The sequence below is a fragment of the Rhyacophila brunnea genome, unplaced genomic scaffold (assembly GCF_057557595.1).
Source record: "Rhyacophila brunnea isolate RB1 unplaced genomic scaffold, BYU_Rbru_1.0 scaffold_3, whole genome shotgun sequence".
Taxonomy (NCBI): domain Eukaryota; kingdom Metazoa; phylum Arthropoda; class Insecta; order Trichoptera; family Rhyacophilidae; genus Rhyacophila; species Rhyacophila brunnea.
In genome coordinates, this window is record NW_028232965.1 from 26,670,835 (window position 1) to 26,696,046 (window position 25,212).

The 25,212-nt window shown below is 34.2% G+C and overlaps 4 protein-coding genes across 9 annotated transcripts; 3 read left to right on the plus strand and 1 right to left on the minus strand.

Moving 5' to 3' along the window:
* The first annotated feature begins 4,735 nt into the window (after positions 1-4,735).
* Positions 4,736-8,577, plus strand: Nup35 (nucleoporin 35). Its single transcript, XM_085951966.1, has 5 exons — positions 4,736-4,864; positions 4,973-5,128; positions 5,302-5,817; positions 6,539-6,689; positions 7,010-8,577. Exons 2-5 carry the CDS (start codon positions 4,975-4,977, stop codon positions 7,143-7,145), a joined length of 957 nt encoding a protein of 318 aa, XP_085808092.1. The 5' UTR covers positions 4,736-4,864; positions 4,973-4,974; the 3' UTR covers positions 7,146-8,577.
* Positions 8,578-9,534: 957 nt separating this feature from the next.
* On the minus strand, positions 9,535-16,254 carry Hou (GID complex subunit 8 homolog protein Houki). The gene is made up of 4 exons (XM_085951967.1): positions 16,034-16,254; positions 15,750-15,946; positions 10,827-11,024; positions 9,535-10,698 (listed from the first exon to the last, which is right to left on the minus strand). Exons 1-4 carry the CDS (start codon positions 16,170-16,172, stop codon positions 10,522-10,524), a joined length of 711 nt encoding a protein of 236 aa, XP_085808093.1. The 5' UTR covers positions 16,173-16,254; the 3' UTR covers positions 9,535-10,521.
* A 752-nt stretch (positions 16,255-17,006) lies between these two features.
* LOC147068128 (uncharacterized) lies at positions 17,007-20,903 on the plus strand. Of its 3 annotated transcripts, XM_085952256.1 has the most exons (4): positions 17,007-17,147; positions 17,607-17,718; positions 17,772-17,924; positions 18,160-18,295. In XM_085952256.1, the coding sequence occupies exons 1-4, from the start codon at positions 17,137-17,139 to the stop codon at positions 18,205-18,207; spliced, it is 324 nt and encodes a 107-aa protein (XP_085808382.1). In that variant the 5' UTR covers positions 17,007-17,136; the 3' UTR covers positions 18,208-18,295. The 3 variants fall into 3 exon arrangements, 1 of the variants encoding a protein (XP_085808382.1); XR_015071323.1 differs by having other exon boundaries at positions 17,007-17,226; positions 17,607-17,924; positions 18,160-20,903; XR_015071324.1 differs by lacking the exon at positions 17,607-17,718 and having other exon boundaries at positions 18,160-20,903.
* Positions 20,904-21,669: 766 nt separating this feature from the next.
* On the plus strand, positions 21,670-23,403 carry LOC147068129 (uncharacterized). 4 transcript variants are annotated; one of them, XM_085952792.1, is made up of 4 exons: positions 21,670-21,817; positions 22,264-22,375; positions 22,470-22,613; positions 22,849-23,403. In XM_085952792.1, exons 1-4 carry the CDS (start codon positions 21,807-21,809, stop codon positions 23,062-23,064), a joined length of 483 nt encoding a protein of 160 aa, XP_085808918.1. In that variant the 5' UTR covers positions 21,670-21,806; the 3' UTR covers positions 23,065-23,403. The 4 variants fall into 4 exon arrangements, 1 of the variants encoding a protein (XP_085808918.1); XR_015071368.1 differs by lacking the exon at positions 22,849-23,403 and having other exon boundaries at positions 21,670-21,896; positions 22,470-22,837; XR_015071367.1 differs by lacking the exons at positions 22,264-22,375; positions 22,849-23,403 and having other exon boundaries at positions 21,670-21,896; positions 22,470-22,837.
* Positions 23,404-25,212: the final 1,809 nt, after the last annotated feature.

The window sequence follows — 25,212 nt, forward strand, 5'->3', positions numbered from 1 at the left end:
AACACCCCACCCCTTTTTTACAAAACATTTGTGAGATTTTAAAAAGTATGCGTGTTTTTTAAATTAATCGTGTGCAATAGCAACACTCTTATACCAGATCTGATGTGGACCATAATGACAATCCTCTTCGGGTGTCAAAGTCAAAACGAATCTCAAGATATACGAAATTCCTGATAATAATTGTGTTTCGGGCCGCAGGTTGAGTATCGCTGATCTAAGCCAAGCGTACCTCCAGGTACCCTTGGCTTCTCAACATCGTCGATTCGTTCGATTAGCCTACCGAGGGGAGCTCCTACAATTGACATGTCTCCCATTCGTGCTGTCGGCCACTCCGATTATGTTTGCATCCCTGATCAATTGAATCGCCGTACGCCTACGAAAGAATGGCTGAGTATAGGTATTCACTTACCTAAACGACTTCTTAGTAGCCAACCAATCCGAGAAACAGTCTCGGTTCAGGTGGAATACAGGATAACCTTCCTACAGTCTTTAGGGTGGTTAATAAATATAAAAAGATCCTGTCTGATCCCAAGCAGGGCTCGAAATGGAACGAGACGCACCGGAGCGCCGTTCCGGCTCGTGAAATTTGTAAAATTATCGCTCCGTCTCGTGGAAAAAATATGTTGACCATCTGAGCTAGATAGGCCATAGAAAAGAAAATCTGACACACTTATTTTTATAAAATACACATACGATTTGATGACTATGTAAATATATTCAGAAAATTTGTCGAGCGCTCCGGTTCGTAAACTTTTCCATTTCGAGCGCTGATCCCAAGCCAACAATGAGGGTTCCTGGACATCACGTAGGACACACACAACAAACGGAGGTTTCTATCGCCAGAGAAGTGTGTAGCACTCCGTCACCATCTGCTAACACAGGTACAATAAGGCAGTTGGTCCATCAGACAGGCACATATCCAATCCCTTCTGGGGCGACTCAACTTCACATCCTACCTCCACGAGGAAGATTGCATTTCCGACGGCTACAACGCTCCAGTCATCAATATGGCTGAGATCCCATCCTCGCCAATTGATGACAATCCCACTACAGGCCCAACAGGACATCATGTGGTAGCTCTAGGCGATAGGATCCTCAGAGTTGACACAACGCAGGTACAAAAAGGCAGTTGGTCCCTCAGACAGGCACATGTTCAATCCCTTCTGGGGCGACTTAACTTCGCATCCTACCTCCACGAGGAAGGATGCATTGCTGACGGCTACAAAGCTCCAGTCATCAATATTGTCGAGGTCCCATTCTCGCCAATAGGCGACAATCCCACCACAGGCCTAACAGGACATCATGTGGTGGCTCCAGGTAATAGAATCCTCAGAGTTGACACGCAGAACGACATTCAATCACTTCTTGACGACAGACGCAGCCGACACAGGCTGGGGAGCCTAACTGAATGAACACCACCTATCACGTATGTGGAAATAAGACCAGTTAGCATAGCATGGCATTCCAACAGGAAGGAAATGTTTGCAATTCAATCTCGGGTACAAGCAACCATAGGATCAGATCTGCTTCTGCAGACAGACAACAAAACAGTGGTGGCATACATCAACAACGAGGGCGGCACAAAATCTGTCACCCTCCTAAACCTATGCCGTCAGATACTAGTATTTACCAGTCGAGCCAACATCACGTTTACTGCACAATACCTCCGCAGACATTACAACTGCACGGCAGATCATCTCTCCCGCAGACAACTCATTCCCGAATGGCACCTCATCAACACCGCACCACCCCCCCTGTTTCAAAGATGGGGAGTTCCCGAGGTGGATTTATTCGCAAACGAAACAGCACATGTCGTTGCAACATACGTCTCACGAGACGTTACAGACAGTGGTGCGCTGTTTCACGACGCCTTCAGCCGAGTATAGGACTTCAGACTGGCGTGGATATTTCTCCCACCAAACATACTTCCACGAGTCCTAGCGCACCTGAACTCATCAAAAGGGAAGTACTTACTAGTGGCACCGAGCTGGAAACAATCTTAGACTATAGATACATCTAGACGCCACCCACTGCATTGCTAAATAAAGCTGCGTGCCGTGCGTTTGGTTTGTGGGCGAGCGAACGCATTCGTCTACAAATGTTCGAGACCATAGACCATTTCGCTAGTGCTCGCACTAGACGCTCAGAATTAAAATATAACTTTCTATTTTTTTACGTTATATAGTATTTTTAAGCGGTCAAAATGCAACCATTAGGTAAAGATATCCATAATTTAAGTTATTTTAAAGAAACACTAGGTCACTGATATTAAAATATATAATAATATACAAATAAATTATCACGAACTTACCTATGAAACGTAATACCATCTTCTTGCTTATCAGTACGGCTACCATATTTTAATACAACACACAGAACCATCTTTCCTACTAAATTAACAAAAAATATTTACCACTGACTTTATGTTTAACACAAAAAATAGCAATTTTAGCAACACGAGCTCGCAGGTGCGACGGGTAGCGACGCTACGTGAAGCGATTCACCACGACTTTCCAGCGATTCTTTTGGAAACTAACTCACACATATGTAGACCTTTTATCTTACCCTAGCGCGTGTCGCAGAGATTATAAGGGTGCCGAATACTTTCTCACTCGCACTCATGCATCGTTTTTGGTTCTATAGTACAACACACCAACTTCTATTTATGACTTCCAGCGCATCTATTCTATACACAAGACTGCTTTCGGCCGCCATCTAGGGTAGGAAAGTATCCAAGTATTAGCACAATTACAAAAAATTTGTTGTAATTGTTACAATGAGTGCTATGTTTTAACTGCACCTCTCTGGGCTGTGATAAATTTTAGAGTGAGATAGACAATTTTGACAGTTCAGACGGCTAACTTATTGTAATTGTTACAATAAGTGTTAATATTTCGATACTTTCCTACACTAGTCAGCTGCTGTAAAGGCTGAAAACAGTTTCGTGTATAGAATAGATGCGCTGAAGCGGGTGTAGTACGTGGTGGCTTGGGGCACTGTCTAATTTCGAGGCACATCACGATAAAAAGTAAAATAAAAACATTAGTTTCAACTACCAAACGTAATACAAATATTAATGTAGGTACCTCTTTCCTAGAAGCACACCTTGGAGCACACAGTGGTGACTCATAATACAATTTATAAGGTAATTTTGTGTACCAGTGGCGGAGGGTGGAGGTAGGCTATTAAGATCAGACATAAATAGTGCACACCAATCTTTGTCAGTCAAACGTATTTTGTTTTCATTGAACTAAGACTACAATGTGGAGATAAAGTTTGTACCCTTTCTAATCCAAGCCATAGTAGATAATAGTAAAAAAAATATTCAATTCTTTTTCTTTCTTTTGACCATGTCCGATTATAATAGGATCATAATATTATGGGCCTCCACAGAGTAATACAAACCTCCACAAAAATATTCATTTATCTATAAAAAAAAATCTAAAATTATGCCATTAAACCATAAGTAAGTAGGTACATACCTAATTATTTTAGATATTTTATAGATAGAAGAATATTTTTATTGCTTATGGTTTTGTGTAGGCAGGACTTCAGACTTATACCTCAGCTGAGGCATGGTCTAAAAAGATAGTAACTATGCGACGCACGGATTGTGCAAATGACGCGTGCCGAACGAAACATACCTAACCATATTCCGGCGATACTTTTGGAAACTAACTCACACATATGTAGACCTTTTATCTTACTCTAGCGCGTGTCGCAGAGATTATAAGGGTGCCGAATACTTTCTCACTCGCACTCATGCATCGTTTTTGTTCAGGCCTTGACCATAATGCATAATATAAAAACAAACTATGTGTAGCCAACTGTAAAAAAACATTACACTCTCGATATCAAAATACCACTTATTTATACATAGTTGTTTTTGTGAACCGTTGTTTTGAACCTTACACATAGCTGTTTTTTATTTTAAGAAATAACTTCGGCGCGAGTTTACCCAACACATAGATCTTTTTACTACCTAGCATATAAAGAAAAAAATAAGGAATGACACGGTATTTAAAAGTCATTTTTGATAAAAGCGACACATAGATGGTTTTGCTAAAACGGTGACGATATTCTAATCAATAATAATTTTAACTGTTGGCAACACTGGCGCTCAGTCGGTAAGGTCGCTAATGCAGTTTTGTTCAAATAATCAGTGTGGCCAATCGTACTATAATTATAGTATTTGTACTATAAATATTTTGGTCCGCGTACTATGTACGATATAAAACAGGTATAGTACGCCCAAAATACTATAATTTTGAATATCGGAAAAAAAATATGTAAAAAGTACTAAAATTAAAGTACTATAAGTAATATACTACTATAGTAATTTTAGTGTAGTATAGTTTAATATAGTTTTAAGTGTGTACTATAGAAATAAGTAAAGAAAGTACTATAGTTTCGCAATATATAAGAAGATTTGGACAAGCAAATTGAAAAAAAAAATGCTCGAAAAACGTAAAAAAATCCCTTGACTGGTTTAAAATGAAATTTCTTGAATTCTTCGGTGAGCATTTTTGGTCGGAAGAGATACCTAAATAAAAAGGAGTCTCGGAGTTTCTCAATTTTTCATTTTTTTTTTTTGAGAAACAAAAAACCTATACATTTTTCAACCGATCTGATGACAACGCGTACTGTATTTTTTCCCCAAATACTATAATTATGGAGGCTCTGTACTATAATTCCACTTTGAAAAAATGGCAACACTGCACTGATATTATTTGAGGAAAAAAGAAACGTCAGATTAGCGAGCATTGAGACGGTTAGCGTTCAAATTGCCGCATATCTTAATAATTTCGCAAATTAATCTAGTCTTCAAGCAAGTCATTGTTATTTTGTATACTCCGTATTACAGGTTTGTTTTTAATTCTCTCATTATGTAAAATTTCCTCAACGCCAAATATTTCTGTGCTAGTACTTCATTTTTAGGTTATTCACTGTTGCTTATGTTCTTTCGTTGTAGAAATGGAACCCATGACCCTTGGAAGTCCCACACATTCTCCAACAGGGAGTCCAAACACCAGTTTTCTCCCCCCATTTCTTATGGGTGAATTTAATCAACCCACTACGCCTAGAACAAATAGCTTGTCTCCCACCAAAGGAAGAAGCCTGGCATTTGGTAAGTGAACATTATATTATTATGAGATAGTTTTAGATAAATATGCAGTACCCACTCCAAATCCTTTTTTTGGTGGTGGTCATTTGAAACTTAAATACAAACGAAAACCTCTATAGAATACACATCCTGAAAGTCATTGTTCATTCTCTAAATATGTATATTTTTGTTGACAGGAAATTCTCCACCCATTCGTCCATCTCCGCAGCAAATATCTCAATACAACTCTCCACTGAGACAGAAGAACAATCCCAATGTCTCTTTCTCCAACAAAATTAATGGACCTCCGACACAAGGATTATTCGATACCCTCCATCAGCCAGACTGGAATACCACACCGACCATCCAATCCCCTGCAACGCAAATTACGTCTCCTCTTCATCACTCAAGTTTCACTCAGCAGCACCAAGAAAATCTATATACTCATAATGAATCTCCTTATATTAACAAATCGTTGAGTCAAAACCATCAAGGTTATCCTAATCAATCTTTCGGATTCAACCAATCGACAGCAGGTCAAACCTCCGTGTTATCCAACAATGAAAGCTTGTGTTACAATACGCCCATGATGGATTTGAATGCAAATCGATTTGGAGATGACACAAATGAATATTGGGTGACTGTTTTTGGTTTTCCACCCAGCGCTGCCTGTATGGTGCTGGCACAGTTTTCAAATTGTGGAAACATTCTAGGTTAGTATTACATTCTACACCCCTCTTGATAAAAAGCTCCAATGACAACCTTTATTTCAATGTACTTACTGTACTAATCATAATATAAAGCGAGACTTCTTTCAAAATAATAATCAACTAAAATTAGACTTAGGCAGGTACTCTGTTACGAGTTTGAAAAATTCAAACAACACATTGCTGTTTCAATATTACAGGACTGTATGCAACATCTTCATATTTTTCAGTAATATGTATTATGTAGTTAATAATGGCTATATTTATTAATGTATACTGAACAGCACCCCTTTATCTGATATCTACAAATAATAATATAGAAGTCACGCACACTTAAAGAGATCTATATGTACCAATTTAATGTTGTACACATTTAGATATGCGTAGGCAATGCTTTCTTTCTAGAAAAGTAGGTAGTTGAAAAACGTGGCTATGTATTCTATCACTATTGTTCAGCTTAAAAAATTTTGTATATTTGAACAGTATGGTCAAATCCATTTCTGTTTTGATACGGTAACGCATGATAGGTATTTAAAAAAATACTTATCTTAAAAAAGTTACCGCATATACCCAAAAAAAAGCACAATGTGTGGGTATACCTAATATGTAATCAAATAATTGAAATGTGTCAATAAATATAGAAATTGCTCTTGGTGTAGTTATAGCCCTACTTCTCAATTTGTCTATATTTTGATTCATATTGATTTATTTTCTATTAATTTTACAGAGAAGAAATTTCCCACTCAAGGCAACTGGGTATGGATAAGATTTGGATCCCGCTCTGAAGCTGGAAGAGCACTTGCTCTCAATGGAAGAACTTTTCCAGGAAACCTCATGGTGGGCGCCCTGCCATGCACACACCCGCCACAAACAAACAGGTTACAACCCATTATTTTAATACTACCAATTAGTGCATTCAAGAGGTGATTTTCTAAAATGGCTGAATCTATTTAAAACTGAAAATACATATAAACATTTTCTCAAAATGTATGCATAACAATTCTTACAACATTTTAAATACAAAGAAAAACACATTACACACTTTTTTCCCGTAGCTGCAGTTTACTGTGACAGCAGATAACATGATGATAATGTATTTGATGCATAACTGCAGATTTACTTGTTCACATAATGACAGAGAGTTTGGATGTGTTATTTACGTTTCTTTAAATATAATAAATTTATGTACTATTTTCAGAGGAGCTCGTCAACTGACATCTGGTATGTCAAGATTGGAAAACACATTAGCATTAAGTCCTCCTTCCACAAGTGCTGGAGCACAAAGGTCTTCTGGTCCTCTATCGCGTGCTTTGGAATATGTTTTTGGGTGGTAACCTTAAAATATTGCATACATAGGTAACCAATTAAATAATATTACACTTATATAATCGGGATAATTTTGATATTACGAAATAAAACTATAATAACCAATATTATTAAATACATACTTATATAATTTTTATTGCTTTTCTGGGACTAACATTTTAAAGCACTAGGTATGATAAATTATATAAATGGGAGTTTCACGCATTGTGGGTTTATTTGTAAAAACTGTCAAATATATATTTTGGTTTCCATCAGATGCTTTAATTCTTTAATATTTCTCACTTGTTAAAGCAAGATTTGTGGTTATGCTTCGTTTTAAATGCGTTAAGTTAATGAATATGTATTGCAGAAATTTCATTATCCAGTGATGTAAGTATGGAGTCATAATATGGATAATCAAAACTAGTTTTAAGAGGTTACAGAATTCCGGGAACACGTTTGAAGAATTCCATCTAATTCAGTAATGTTTTTCGTATTCAATCTAAATAATCGTGATCTGGATAATGAGGTTTCTGTTATTACTTGAATTTTTATATCTGTCAAATATTTTTATGTTACTATTAAATCATTATAGCATGTTACTGTTAATAATATTAATGATGGATTTCTTTTTTAATATTTTACAGTGCATATTAAATAAAATTAGAATACTCAAAAATGTAAAAAAATCAATATTTAATACTCTTTTTTTATTTAATGAATGATTCACAAAATTTGAGAATGTAATATTCTGTATTGAACATGGATAATAGAAAACACCTCAGATATATACCTACTAGAAAACATCTATTAAAAAATATGACGGCTGGCTGGACTCTGTCCGCATTCACTGGATTCACATCAATCTGCTTTACCAATTATTATTGAGCCACGTATGTCCCATCTAATTATGACAAAATTAACTAGTAGTAGTTAGACTGTTTACAATGGAAATACTGCTAATTTTAATAGTTTTTTTTAAATTATGTTTAATCAATATTCGTTTATTATTCTTGTCATTTTTATTTTCTCATATTGGACATTTTTTATGTATATAGTTTTATTTTCTCTATTTCAATTTCCTATTATCGAATATTATTTTAATTAGTAAAACTGCAAAACAAGTTTACAGAAATGGTTAACATTTAGTATGTATTGCATACGTCATGTTAGACTGTTATTTTAAAAAATGTTTCGCTGATTTGATTTCTGTTATTATTTGATTGTAAATAAATATTTTTGTGTACATTTAGGCTAAGTAGGTAATATTATAAAATTCCATTACCATATAAACCCAAGTCTGACTAACAGAAATGTTGAAAGAATACAGTAGTTAGGTTTAAATTATTAGTTACATAGGTAATATTATAAAAATAAAATGGAAATATTTTTATGTACTACGAAATCTACAGAATAACAACCAACTTGCATGATTGTCAGCTCATCCATTCAACATTATTTAAAAAAAAAAAAACTTGTCACATCTATGTGAATGATTTGATTATGACCAAGCAAAAAAGCAATGATAATTAGTATTTATAGGCATTCATATTCTGTATTCTGTAATATTCCTAAAAAGTGTTATAATCCCTTCTCTCTGCAATGAGCTATTCACTCTTCAAAGCGTAACAAAGATATTCCCATAAACACATTTAATTAAATAAATTTTACTAACAATAATGTAATGTAAATATGTGCTGGATTTTCACTGCAAACATTTGTTTTTTTGTTAAAATTACACAGAATTAAGATTGATTTGCAGCATATAATAGGATGATGATCACAGTATTATATCGAAATTCTTATTTTGAACAATTTAAATCTAAAGACTCCCACAACAGCACATCCTAAAACGAAAAGTACTTCCATTCATTTTTCCAACAATACCAATTTGATAAAAATGCTAATCATCGGATGTGGGCATAATAATGTCATCGGTTGACCTGCGTGATATGATAAAAAGTAACTTATTCTGTCTCAATATTTTGTATACGTTTTTTTTTCTTAGATGCCATCTTTTAAAAACATACATCACTGACATGAATTACTATTTACATGTTATAGTTTACTTAAATACATAGCAATAAAATGGTTGTTTTTTACAAATCTTGTTTTAATCGTCTATCTTCCTGGTTACCAAATTTGTTTTCCAAACATTTATATTTTCAACATGTACATTCTTCTTTTTTGTCAATGTCCACTCCATAAGTAGAGTATATGGATAAACCACGACATCTCCAAGAATTCCGTCGCTCACCAGTCTTCTTACACCTTTCTGTCTCATGCCAGCATCCTGTAATCGGCCGTTAACATCTTGTGGATATTATAATTTAGCGGTCTTCCGGGACACTGGAATCCGGTTGGCTTGAATAAAGGGTGGGCCAGGTTGAGGCATGGAATAAGTTTTAAAAAGTAATACAATTTATGGCCTGTGACAAATCTTTTGTTTTATTTCAGGAGATACTTTTCCATACAAAATCTTAGTATTTAACATAAATATATTGCATATAAATTAAACACTTAAATAACCATTGCAACATTTATCTCGCATTCAGTTCAATTTTGAAATAAAATCCATTAAATTTAACACTAACATCTTATATACAATTTTTTCACATTGAATTTCATTAACTGATCGTGAAAATCAAAACCCGTAGGAAGATGGATAACACGTATATTACTTGTATTCGTTATCACAAAACTACAGCAGAAAAAATTAAATTTTCTCAATTCAACTCAATCTATTCTGGGTACCTACATAAAACTAAAATAACTATGTTTCCATGTAAAACTGATACTGACATCTAACGAAAACAATGAATATAATTTGTATGGTTGTCATGTGGTTATAATCAATACGGATATAAAATTAATAATAATTTAACGTGCCCCTAATCAGAGATACAGTTATCAGTGGTTGTAATTAATAATTATCTAGCTGTGGCTAAATCAAAAACTTAACTAAAAGTGTTCTATCTATGAAAAAAAATATATACTCTTAATTTTGATTATATGGATAGATTCAAAAATATTATGTATGTAGTATTCCAGTCAAAATATATTTCATTTCATCTAGTAAAACCTAAATTTACTTGTTCCATATAAAGATTATACGTATAATTATTATGATGGAATTAAATTTCATATCTACAGATACATGACAATTCAGAGAATAATCAAATAACTGAATTGACCTTTGTGTAAATTTACTAAATACATATTAGAGAAACTGTCAATGAGAATAGATGTTATCTAAAACAATTTCTAGGACAATTTTTAAATTCATAGCAATGGTAGTGCGTATATCTCTCTACGTCTGATACACTAAACAGCAATAGATTATAATAGCCACCAGAACTTAAGATCTCAATATTCCTCAACCAAAAAACAATTAGATCATTAGTATTACTTTGACTGTTCAATTGTAGCATTTGCTAAATCTGTCATCTTAGGGTATTTTATATTTTTCTTGTCAAGTTCGGCTTGGGCCCAAAGTATTAGCCTCAATAAACTTGAGAGCTTGGGGCTAGTGAATTCCTGGTGCTCCATCCTTAAAATTGCCGCATTGAGTTCGCTAGCGATCTAAAATTAACAGAAAATATACATTCAGTTTCAAAATATTTGTAGTGAAATTTTATTTACATTACAGGTGTCATTTCTGGAATTATCAGATTTGTCATATTTTACAAGCAGATTAATTGAAAACATACTGTTTGACTATACTGCGGTTGTAGAAGGTCTGCGAATGGACTGTTGTTGGGATCAGGAAAGGCGAGCAGGGCCAATGACCTTTCCAGTTCGGGTAGAGCAGCGGGGCGTGCAGCAGCCGCCTCTGCAAGCGCGGCACGGGCCCATCCCAATGCTGCTTCTACACGTCCTGCTTTTACCAATTCCAGCAATTGTAATTGCTGAAAACAAAATGACAACACGTGATCAAAGATGTTGAAGAAAAACCTTCTTATATGAAACTAAAACTAGCGAATAAATTAATTGCAAATCATTTCAGATTCTCACAATTATTGTGCTCTGATTTATTCGCCAGGTCCAAACTGAGATAAAAACGCATTACATCAGTGTTACAAGCTAAAAAAATTCTTTACGATGCATCATTATTATTCAGGATATTTTAATGAATCACAATAACAATATGTAAATAATTAACCATTGAAATACAATTAATAGAAGGCAGTTGCTTACAGTGGCCACGGGTGGAAGTAAGCTGTGGAGATTCAATATAAATAGTGCACACTAAACTTTGTCAGTCATACTTTTTTTCATCAAACTAAGAATACAAATTACAGATGGTTTTTAAAATTCATTTAAAACACATTGACTGCTGAGTAGATAATTACTTTTTAATTATCACATTTAAAATGCATGCTAATTACATCGATCGGCCACCTGATCGTTACGAGCTAGGTGCGTCTTCAGCGTCCAATGACTTAAACCTTGCCTAACCAAACCGTAATAGATTGAAGAATATTTTTTATCTAATATTATAGTTTGCTGTAGGCAGAGTTTAATTGAATTTGAAAAACTACCCAATACCATCTGTAATTTGCATTCTTAGTTCAATGACAACAAATAAGACGTATAACTGACAAAAATTACTTTGCACTATTTATGTCGGATTTCCACAGCCCACCTCCACCCTTCGTTACTGTTTGCTTTCATTTTATTTACAAAAATGTATTCACTGTTGCCAACACATATTATTAATATTTCTTCTTTTCTGGCACAATTTGGCATGGTCCTTGGCTTCCTCAAGAAGACTCCACCATTCTACTCGGTCCTCTGTTCTCCTCCAGTCAATTACTTCTAGCGCACGCAGGTCTCCTTGTACAACATCAAGCCACCGAAGTCATTATTTTCCCGCACTCCATTTACCATTTGGACTGAAAAAACGCGAGGCGCTTGTTCATACATGTGTTATGTGGCCGGCCAAGCATTATGTTTTGATAAATCTGATGACGTCAGGTTCACCAAAGAGCTAGTAGAGCTCATGATCATAATGATGTACAATAATTCTACACTTGAAACACATGTAGCTTATGGGAATCACTGACAGTTAATGTCGACGCCTGATCTGTAACTCAATAGTGAACTCAATAGTGATCTCAACAGTAAGTGTGAGGCCTCAGTGCCAGCGTTCGGCGCAGCGTTGAGCGTTTTGCGCAACTCAAACGTATAACCGTGTGTGAAAATGTTCGTAGAGAATGTCTTTTTTTGGTTATACATTTATACGATTACGTTTTGAGTTGCGCAAAACGCTCAACGCTGCCACTCAGGACGTACACTAAGGGGACCTTCGTTATCATGCCACGTGACCACACACAAGCTCACACCACAGACAAAAAGTGTGCAATGACATTCAAAACCACACCGAACCCACCTCACTTGTATTGTCGTACCACCAACCTCATGAACCTAAGAGCAACTGTGTTTGTTTTTAGTGATTTTGAAGGAAGCTACAAATGACAGGTAATTAATAAACACAATATTTTGTCAGTCTTTATTATTGAATGTCCTGATGATTTTAGCAATGAGTTCACTTGGCATAATCTGTTTCTGGCCCTCCTTTTAATTTCCTCATATTGTTATTATTATTGATATGTGATCCAAGATAAATAAGCTCTTCAACTATCTCTTTGCACACGTTGTTTAGTTTGAGGTGGTCCTGTAGGCTGATTTGGAGAAAGACATACATTTGGCTGTTTGGATCTTCATTTTTAGTTCCATTTTACCTGCTGTAAGGAAACAAACACCCCAAGAACTTCTTTTTTTGAGCAACTGATGACATCAACGCCATCAGCCGCATACCCCAGAAGCTGTACAGACTTTGTGAAAATTAACATTTCTGATATCCCGATGTCGGCTAGGAATCAAAAGTAAGTACCTATTATTGGTACCTTGATTCAAACCACAAATGCTCAGTATAAACCAAATTTGGGAGGCACTTTAGTTATTAGATAATTTCATCATAAGGTAGGGTGCAGATGGCTACCTTCTCCTGTCCGGCATTATATTTATTTCCAATATGAATGTTTCTGAGGTATTTTCCAAATGATGTATTTCTGACTCCAACCCAATGACAGTGATTTCAATAGTCTTTATTCCAAACTAGAGGTGGGAAAACTGGTCAATTTTGAAGACTGAGTATACTTACAACCAGTATAAAAAAATACTTAGGTAGTATGGAAACTTGTTCCAAAATACTTACTAGTATTTGAAATATCGGCTTTAATAGAATCGTTAAAAATACATTGGCTTTTCGAGAAGTCCCATTTTCGAGACAGGTACAGCTGGAACTGTGGCGCTAGTCACTCCTGTTTCAGTAGAAAATACTGAAGCATTAAAAGCACTGGTTCCATTTATTTGTAAAGTATTTTCATGTACACGTGGAGCTATATTTTGCCTGGCAAATTCAATATGAATAGTTGGGTGCTTGCGCTGTAAATGTTTCTTCAAATTTGACATTGACTTATATGAAATTTTTATTTTACAAATATTACAGATGGCATAATTTGTATCTAGTTCTTTGAAACGATTCCACACAAAACTTAACCTTTTAGAAGCCATTTTTACACAAAAGGTTTATAAAGTATAATATAATTATTATCCATTTATACAATCACGCATATAATTTGAATTCAGTTTATGTTTATAAGTTCCAATTATAATAATAAAAAATCGAGAAACTCGACATGACGAAACCAGATAAACACGTAGTCAGTTAGCGTTATCAGAACTCGAATACTAGCACCTATTCCGAGATTTGCGACTGACGTCAACTCGATATAAGTGTCATACTCAACTGAAACTAAAACTATCTCCGTAGTATTACTATAAAACGAACATGTTACCATTTCTGCCCTTCACTATACCAACTTTACAACTGGGGAGAAAGGGATAGCAGTGACAGTTGAGTATATCACGACTAGACATACGTGTATTATGCTATCTCACTCGCGCGCATTTAATATCAATAGCATTGAAAGTCAACCAACAGTACCGACTAGCGAGCGCGGTGATGATATCATCGAATGCGTTCAAACTCGAACTTCTAATATGTTTCAAGTTTATTGGGCCACACGTACTGAGTATGGGTAGTACATGCCGAGACTTGAGTACGTAAACTGGTGACAGTATTTCTAACTAGCATCTATTCCAAACCTTTTAGTTACATAAACAGTCACTATAGTGTTCTACACCCGAGACGTACAATAACTATAAATATTGAAATCTATCTTTTATCGTTACAATGAGTAAAAAACTATAAATCACTGCTTTCATTTCAAACCAGGGCACATATGAATACTTAAATACTTTCAATAGTCCATATCGTCGGAAAAACCCCAAGAAAAAAAGCCCATATGTCACATTTATTTATGTAGAAATCACAATGATTGTATATTATACCAATTTATATTGTTCAAGACAATAAACGGTTATTAAAATGCAATTTTTTTTATAAAAAATAGGTTTTCCTTTATTTTTGGGCTACAAATTAATAGGTTGTAAGTATTAGGTTTTGATTTTGATTTAGATCTCAAACGTCCACGACCAACAAACCTTACAAATTTCCTGAATCGAGGACTACTTCGTGATCCGTTCTGATGCTGCTGTCTCTCAGAATTCCACACCCGTCGATTATATAGCTGGCTAATCATGATGTAGAATTCGTGCGTGTAGCATTTATTATATATTTTTTTTCCGAAAAAGTTCATTAAGTAGGTATATTGTCTATGCTTTATATTTTCGAAAATTCAATGCGTGTGTTTGCCATTTTGCCAGCCTGTTGTCGATGACTAAAATCCGGCGACCGCCATTGTTCCATGTTGTTCGTCAGTCGATTCGAATTGTGTATATTATTGATACACTGAACTCCCTTTTTACACGGTTTTTTTACACGATTTCGAAATAACAGGGTGCAAAGCCATCAACACTGAATGCATGTTGGAGACCAATTTGGCCAGAATGTGTTAAAACAGTGAATAATTTTTGTTACCTTTGATTTTTTAAAGTATTTTAGTGCATACTTTTTTTTGCACGTTTTTTTTAATACGGTATCGCGTGGAACATGTCTGCCGTGTAAATGGGGAGTTCAGTGTACTTATATTTTTTCATTATTATACGTGCACTACATAAATTGGTTTGTAATACAGTCATTGTGATTTCTAAATAAAAAATGTGACTTATGCGCTTTTTTTTTCATGTTTATCTTTGACGATATGAAGGACTATAACTTTACTTTACCGAATATTTTATGAAATTTAAATAAGTACAGAATTCAGTCAAGTTCAGAAGAACAGGCAGAATTCTTTTATCGTCGAGTCAATCCGCCCCTGCATATATAAGATTGAATTGATAAGAGACGCATTAACATAATGTAGTAAAGCAGAATGCAAAAAAGAAAATTTGGTACACCATAGTGTTCATGTCTTGTTATTTGATATTAAGATATATAATTCGCATGACAGTTACAATTTTGCAGTATCCATTTTATTATAATGAGGATATTCAGATCATTCTTGCAGCAACACTTATTACAATATTATAAAATATTGTATGTTAAAACTAGCTATCATTAAAGTAATAATAAGTCTTAATTAGTTATCATAATAATTACATACTTGAAGGTGAAAATACAGGTATCGATCATTGTCCAGCAGTTCGGGATGTAGAGCATTAACTAGAGCTGTGGCTTCTTGAATTCTACCACTCTGCACAGCTTCTCTGATAAGAATTCTCTGATCCAAAGAACCAGAGAGAGCTGGTTCTGATAAACCAGCTTCTTGTTGGAACTTCAGAGCTGCCTCTTTGAAACCTTCTACAAATAAACAGGAAAATGGTGTTACTTTAGACGACTCACGGTAAACAAGTGTATTGCTATTGTCTATAGGCTTTCCAGACATACCAGTAACTAAGTAGTTCATTATGAGCATATTCATGTCAGTTCTAGAGATTTGCAGTCCTTCGGATCTGGTGTAGACATCATCCTTCAAAAAATCATTTTTGTCATTATTCGTACTACTACTGGTGGTATCGTAACTCATGTTGGATAAAATTTTGCTTTGTTTCAGAGAGATTGAATGAAAATTCTAATGTCACTATACGTCTCGTATACAAGCGCACAATAGAAATGTCAACATGAATTTTGCACGTTTGGTGTTGCACATAGATAATTATTCTTGATTATGATTAAGTATCCTGATACTTATTATGACAAGGTAGATACCTATTCGTTTTGGGAATAGGACAACTGGACGCCAGGACAATTGGACGCCGCACTGTGTAGACACGTATACAGAACGTAGACGAGGAATTTTAATCAGTTTCTATCTACTTACTAGGTAGGTACTTGGTAGTTTTAATTCATTTTACTCTTGACATATTGTTTTTTTATCGCAGATATTATTGCCAAGGCTTTATATAAATAAAGAAAAACTCTTTTCGTTGGAACTCAAACATATTCAAGATTAAATCATTATTTATGTGTGCATATTTGAATTCTCACTAACTATTAAGCCTCCCCCAAACCAAAGCGAATATTCGCAGCGAATTCGCAACGCCCTCGCTATCGCTGTCGCTACCGCTTGGATTTGATGCGAATTTCGCGTTTGGCCCCACACCAAAGCGTCAGCGACGCAGCCATAGACTAAATAATTTTATTTACGCGCCAGATTTAAAATTGTAAATATTATTTATATTTTACGCCAATTATTCTATAATTTTTATGAATTAAATATAAAAAATACACGTACACTATAGCGCTTTCAGAATTGCTACAACTTTTACCCACTTTGCGTAAAGTGTATTTTAATTATCTGAAACAAGGTGGCAGCATTGGATGCAGCCATAGACTAAATACATATACGAATGTCAAAGTGACAGTTGTGTGTTGACAAAATGTACACGTCTTCTGAATGCTTATTACACGCTGAAGATATAATGAGATGGCGTGCGACAAATTACATCGACATTTAATATAACCTTACTTTATGACAGGGCAAGATTGCCATGGCTCATAGGTAAGATAGATTTACTCAGTTTCATAACTGCACATATTATAAATAAGCATTTACCATGAAGGGTTAACAGGATTTGAAGGTAATATGCTATTGAAATAACATGTCTCCGTTATTTGAATTGTAGGTTTTGACTATTTTGCGTTTCTACGCAGAGGGAGCGTACCAAAAACGGGTAGGCCAAGTCTTCTGCGCAATGAGCCAGGCATCAGTAAGCAGATGCATAGGAAACGTGTCCGATGCTATAATAGCAGTGCTTAGTAATACTTACATACAGTCGCCATACAGCGCTGACAGTCTTTAGTGTTGTGTTGATACCCTCTGATCAATTTATACAATATTACAATGTACATGTCATGTAACTAGAGTAACTGCGCATAGACACAACAAGTAAATTACCTACTCAATAAGAATTTAACGGGAATATTATTTTGTGTCGGTAAAAATATTTTTTAATTTCAGACTTCAAGAAAGGGCAGGTTTCCCGAAAATCATTGGGTGCATTAACTGCACCCATGTGCGAATATACCCGTCATACTTGGAGACTTTCAAAAATGAGCGCAGAAAATTTTCTGTAAATGTGAAATTCGTAATAAATATCATAACATGACATTTATTTTTATGCAGGTATCTGACATGTCTGACATGGACATTCTGGCAGTGAGTGCCAGATTTCCTTTGAGTGTTTATGACCAATTCATATTTAGTGGATCGTTGGTAAAAACTGAAATGAAACATCTACAGAACGACAAGAATTGGGAATTTTGTTTTATTAGGGAAGTATGTTAAACTTTACTTTACTATGGCAGTACCAGTAACAAATGTTTTTGTTTGGTTTATATTCATCCGTATTTTGTACAGGTACTTCAAAGGAATCAAAATTTTGCATAGGTATGAATATGATATTTAATGAAACAGTTTTTTAATTATTTAAATCCTGATTTCTAATATTTTTACAACTTTCAGTCGAAAACATATTCAAATTAACAGACTGTGTATATTGAAATCATTCTAGTGCCACCATAGGCCAGCCAGACTCACTACACGGCTGCCCGCTGTTTGACCAGGGATGTGATTGAGTGTTTTTGGATAATGGACCACACCAGATCGCATAGCTACAGCAACAAGTGCAAGACCAACCGTGGCTATACATACAGTATACATGTATATATTAAATATAATTTATGTATATTTATTTATGGCTTATACACTGAAACAAAATATGTCACTTAACTGTACTTGAATTTTTTGCAGGATCATTCAATAAAAAATACTTGGTTTAGGTTAAGAAAGTTTTAATAATCATTTTTGCACAGAATACAAGAAAAATATTTATATAATTATTAGAATTACAATGAGCTTTAAAAGTAACACGATATTGTAATAAAATGGACAAATATGAAAAAAAATAACAATAAATTGTATATAGATAGGTGACAGGGTTCAGATGATTCTGGCAGTGCAGGCGACTCATTTAGGTGTCAGTATTGTTACTTTCAAATGACAATAACACCGTTCCAATGTGATTCGGTCGTGCCAGAAGACTCTGTCCTTCCTCTATTTAGTAACCGGGCGTTTTACAACTTTAAATGAAAATTAAGTGGGTATATAGATAGTATATTTTTTCTAGTATAATATTATTTAATTAGGTGACTTTTTATTTCTTTATTACTTGAAATGGTGTTTATATGGTAGATGGATTATAATGGTTTTGAAATATAGTTATTTTTGTTAATGAGTCATTTACCTTGACAGCTGTTTCGGCACATAAACTCATTTTCGGAACATTCAACAATAATTTGTGATTATAAAAGAGCTACAGGTCACGTAGCAAATTAAATACGCTTAGTTAAATAATAAATACATACCAAATATTTTACAAAATACACCACATACATCCATCGAATATGGTATATAAAATACAGATTCAAGTATCAAATAATTCTTGGATAAATAGATGTTTATGTAAGTATATGTTTTTTTAAATACTTACATGATACTGTGTTGTATAACATTTAAATTTATATTTTTGATTTTGATTTACATACTTAAATGTACCTACATAAATTTGTAATGTACAGTAGGTACTTAATTACATTTTTAACATTAGGAAATTACCATTATTCGATTCTATCCACCCGCCATGTCTATAATCACCCCAACGCTGGATAGAAAGAGACATCACACAAAATTGGCTGTTTGATAATAAATGGTAGTTGAAAAATATTTTAGAGTATGATTATGTCCATAGAAACAGGTTTTAAGTCATTCATATTTGTCCGAATAATGTGTAGCAGAAAAATAGAAATTTTAAAAAGGGTCTATTCAGTATTCACCCCATTCTACGGCAAACATTTTTCTTAATAAAAATAGGTACATCAATAGAGGAATCATAAAATGGACCTTGGCCCTCGCCCACGCCTTATTCATCCTTGTATATTATATTATCACACTTAATGTTTTGGAAAATTCATTAACATTGTGCACAAATGCCACTTTTGTTGATTGACACTTCACTTAGTTGATCTCTTTGTTCACGTGAAGTACAATAAAAGTATGTAGCAGCGAAGAACTAGAGACCGAAAATAGTAGAAGGAGCTAGAAGAGGCTTTCATCTAGCAGTGGAATGACCCCGACTGATGTTGATGATGAAATATTATTTTATTCCTGTTAATGCCGGGGATTTCATTTTTAATTTCTTCTGGTGCTTTGTACCTACGTTGAAAGGTTGAAGATCTTTGCTAAAATTAAATTCATCACAAAGCATTAGTATATCTCCAACATCATTCAGGTAGGTATCCATGATGATAATATAATATTATGTACTTAGAGGAGGTACCTGACCTTTATATTTACATGCACATAAAATTATTAATCTTATTGCCTAATGCAGACCAAGATATACCTACCTACATAATATTACATGAACAGAAGTTTAAGAACATCTCAATTAAGTTTAAAATGTTTGTAGGTAGGTATACAAATTAATGTGAAACAGAAAACATTGGTTATGTTAGGTAGGTACATGGAACATGTAGATATTATCTTGGTTCGCGGTCGGCACTGGGCAAAACCAGTTTATTAGCTCAATATACCTATACATAATGAAGGAAATATATACCTAGTAGGTATATAGGTACATAATATCGTTTTTGTGATTGAGGTCTCTTGAGATCAAAAAACAAACAACCTAGGTACCTATGTCCTACTGTAAATAACCCGATAGTAAGTAGTATGTAAGGTTTTTGGTCTAAAACCTTACAAAATACCACAATGACGACATGGAGTACCTACTTATCTACCTATATGTATATTATATCTTTAGCTACAATAGAAATGCTATGCTGCATAATGTTAGATGCAAAAAAATAATCTTAAAGACTACCTATCTAACCTAAAAAAATATTATCAACGAATATAAAATGGGTATTTACGTGACCGATACCGAATATGATTGAAGTAGGTATTGTAAATGATACCTAATTATAACATTATTGATATGACTGCTCGTAAGTCGAAACCAAAACGTCAAACGATCGCAATAAGTTAGAACTGTCAGTGCCCTAACAATCAAAGTTATAAAGTTTCTGTTATTAAAGGCTGTGCATGACGCAAATTAATAATATGTATTTTTTAAATATCGGGACCTTAGATTAAAGTTATTTATTTATAATAGCGTATTCATCCTGTCAAAAAACTTTACATACTTTGGTTAGACAAAGATAAAAGATATTATTATGACGACCTTCATACCATTTTCAACAATTTCCCTGCCAATTTCATCCCATATCTTATCTTTCTTTCTCATGTTTTGTAGTCACTGTCAGAGAAATTATAAAGGATTGGATATTTCCGGACCAACTCGATCAGCTGCTCAATGTCTTCGCCATTTTGATTTTACTAATTCCCTTGGCGAAATTGTCCGCCGCGAATAAATTCGCTGTCGACAGAGTTCCCGAAAATCGCAGCGAATATTCGCTGCAAATTCGCACTCAAGACGCAAGGCGGTCGCGCAAGCGTGCTCTGTCCCGTAAGCCAATACGAGCTTGATTGGCGAATAATTCGCTGCGAATATTCGCCGCGAATATTCGCTTTGGTTTGGGGGAGGCTTTAAATCATAATATTAAATATATTTTTTTAAAGTAGGTACCTATAAATACCTAGCATAAGCCTCCCCCAAACCAAAGCGAATATTCGCAGCGAATTCGCAACGCCCTCGCTATCGCTGTCGCTACCGCTTGGATTTGATGCGAATTTCGCGTTTGGCCCACACCAAAGCGTCAGCGACGCAGCCATAGACTAAATAATTTTATTTACGCGCCAGATTTAAAATTGTAAATATTATTAATATTTTACGCCAATTATTCTATAATTTTTATGAATTAAATATAAAAAAATACACGTACACTATAGTGCTTTCAGAATTGCTACAACTTTTACCCACTTTGCGTAAAGTGTATTTTAATTATCTGAAACAAGGTGGCAGCATTGGATGCAGCCATAGACTAAATACATATACGAATGTCAAAGTGACAGTTGTGTGTTGACAAAATGTACACGTCTTCTGAATGCTTATTACACGCTGAAGATATAATGAGATGGCGTGCGACAAATTACATCGACATTTAATATAACCTTACTTTATGACAGGGCAAGATTGCCATGGCTCATAGGTAAGATAGATTTACTCAGTTTCATAACTGCACATATTATAAATAAGCATTTACCATGAAGGGTTAACAGGATTTGAAGGTAATATGCTATTGAAATAACATGTCTCCGTTATTTGAATTGTAGGTTTTGACTATTTTGCGTTTCTACGCAGAGGGAGCGTACCAAAAACGGGTAGGCCAAGTCTTCTGCGCAATGAGCCAGGCATCAGTAAGCAGATGCATAGGAAACGTGTCCGATGCTATAATAGCAGTGCTTAGTAATACTTACATACAGCGCTGACAGTCTTTAGTGTTGTGTTGATACCTTCTGATCAATTTATACAATATTACAATGTACATGTCATGTAACTAGAGTAACTGCGCATAGACACAACAAGTAAATTACCTACTCAATAAGAATTTAACGGGAATATTATTTTGTCGGTAAAAATATTTTTTAATTTCAGACTTCAAGAAAGGGCAGGTTTCCCGAAAATCATTGGGTGCATTAACTGCACCCATGTGCGAATATACCCGTCATACTTGGAGACTTTCAAAAATGAGCGCAGAAAATTTTCTGTAAATGTGAAATTCGTAATAAAATCTATGTTGTTTCTGATACATTCATATTCATTACGTATAATATCATAACATGACATTTATTTTTATGCAGGTATCTGACATGGACATTCTGGCAGTGAGTGCCAGATTTCCTTTGAGTGTTTATGACCAATTCATATTTAGTGGATCGTTGGTAAAAACTGAAATGAAACATCTACAGAACGACAAGAATTGGGAATTTTGTTTTATTAGGGAAGTATGTTAAACTTTACTTTACTATGGCAGTACCAGTAACAAATATTTTTGTTTGGTTTATATTCATCCGTATTTTGTATAGGTACTTCAAAGGAATCAAAATTTTGCATAGGTATAAATATGATATTTAATGAAACAGTTTTTTAATTATTTAAATCCTGATTTCTAATATTTTTACAACTTTCAGTCGAAAACATATTCAAATTAACAGACTGTGTATATTGAAATCATTCTAGTGCCACCATAGGCCAGCCAGACTCTACACGGCTGCCCGCTGTTTGACCAGGGATGTGATTGAGTGTTTTTGGATAATGGACCACACCAGATCGCATAGCTACAGCAACAAGTGCAAGACCAACCGTGGCTATACATACAGTATACATGTATATATTAAATATAATTTATGTATATTTATTTATGGCTTATACACCGAAACAAAATATGTCACTTAACTGTACTTGAATATTTTTGCAGGATCATTCAATAAAAAATACTTGGTTTAGGTTAAGAAAGTTTTAATAATCATTTTTGCACAGAATACAAGAAAAATATTTATATAATTATTAGAATTACAATGAGCTTTAAAAGTAACACGATATTGTAATAAAATGGACAAATATGAAAAAAAAATAACAATAAATTGTATATAGATAGGTAGACAGGGTTCAGATGATTCTGGCAGTGCAGGTGACTCATTTAGGTGTCAGTATTGTTACTTTCAAATGACAATAACACCGTTCCAATGTGATTCGGTCGTGCCAGAAGACTCTGTCCTTCCTCTATTTAGTAACCGGGCGTTTTACAACTTTAAATGAAAATTAAGTGGGTATATAGATAGTATATATTTTCTAGTACAATATTATTTAATTAGGTGACTTTTTATTTCTTTATTACTTGAAATGGTGTTTATATGGTAGATGGATTATAATGGTTTTGAAATATAGTTATTTTTGTTAATTCTTCTTTAACTGAGTCATTTACCTTGACAGCTGTTTCGGCACATAAACTCATTTTCGGAACATTCAACAATAATTTGTGATTATAAAAGAGCTACAGGTCACGTAGCAAATTAAATACGCTTAGTTAAATAATAAATACGTACCAAATATTTTACAAAATACACCACATACATCCATCGAATATGGTATATAAAATACAGATTCAAGTATCAAATAATTCTTGGATAAATAGATGTTTATGTAAGTATATGTTTTTTAAAATACTTACATGATACTGTGTTGTATAACATTTAAATTTATATTTTTGATTTTGATTTACATACTTAAATGTACCTACATAAATTTGTAATGTACAGTAGGTACTTAATTACATTTTTAACATTAGGAAATTACCATTATTCGATTCTATCCACCCGCCATGTCTATAATCACCCCAACGCTGGATAGAAAGAGACATCACACAAAATTGGCTGTTTGATAATAAATGGTAGTTGAAAAATATTTTAGAGTATGATTATGTCCATAGAAACAGGTTTTAAGTCATTCATATTTGTCCGAATAATGTGTAGCAGAAAAATAGAAATTTTAAAAAGGGTCTATTCAGTATTCACCCCATTCTACGGCAAACATTTTTCTTAATAAAAATAGGTACATCAATAGAGGAATCATAAAATGGACCTTGGCCCTCGCCCACGCCTTATTCATCCTTGTATATTATATTATCACACTTAATGTTTTGGAAAATTCATTAACATTGTGCACAAATGCCACTTTTGTTGATTGACACTTCACTTAGTTGATCTCTTTGTTCACGTGAAGTACAATAAAAGTATGTAGCAGCGAAGAACTAGAGACCGAAAATAGTAGAAGGAGCTAGAAGAGGCTTTCATCTAGCAGTGGAATGACCCCGACTGATGTTTATGATGAAATATTATTTTATTCCTGTTAATGCCGGGGGTTTCATTTTTAATTTCTTCTGGTGCTTTGTACCTACGTTGAAAGGTTGAAGATCTTTGCGAAAATTAAATTCATCACAAAGCATTAGTATATCTCCAACATCATTCAGGTAGGTATCCATGATGATAATATAATATTATGTACTTAGAGGAGGTACCTGACCTTTATATTTACATGCACATAAAATTATTAATCTTATTGCCTAATGCAGACCAAGATATACCTACCTACATAATATTACATGAACAGAAGTTTAAGAACATCTCAATTAAGTTTAAAATGTTTGTAGGTATACAAATTCATGTGAAACAGAAAACATTGGTTATGTTAGGTAGGTACATGGAACATGTAGATATTATCTTGGTTCGCGGTCGGCACTGGGCAAAACCAGTTTATTAGCTCAATATACCTATACATAATGAAGGAAATATATACCTAGTAGGTATATAGGTACATAATATCGTTTTTGTGATTGAGGTCTCTTGAGATCAAAAAACAAACACAACCTAGGTATGTCCTACTGTAAATAACCCGATAGTAAGTAGTATGTAAGGTTTTTGGTCTAAAACCTTACAAAATACCACAATGACGACATGGAGTACCTACTTATCTACCTATATGTATATTATATCTTTAGCTACAATAGAAATGCTATGCTGCATAATGTTAATGTAAATGCAAAAA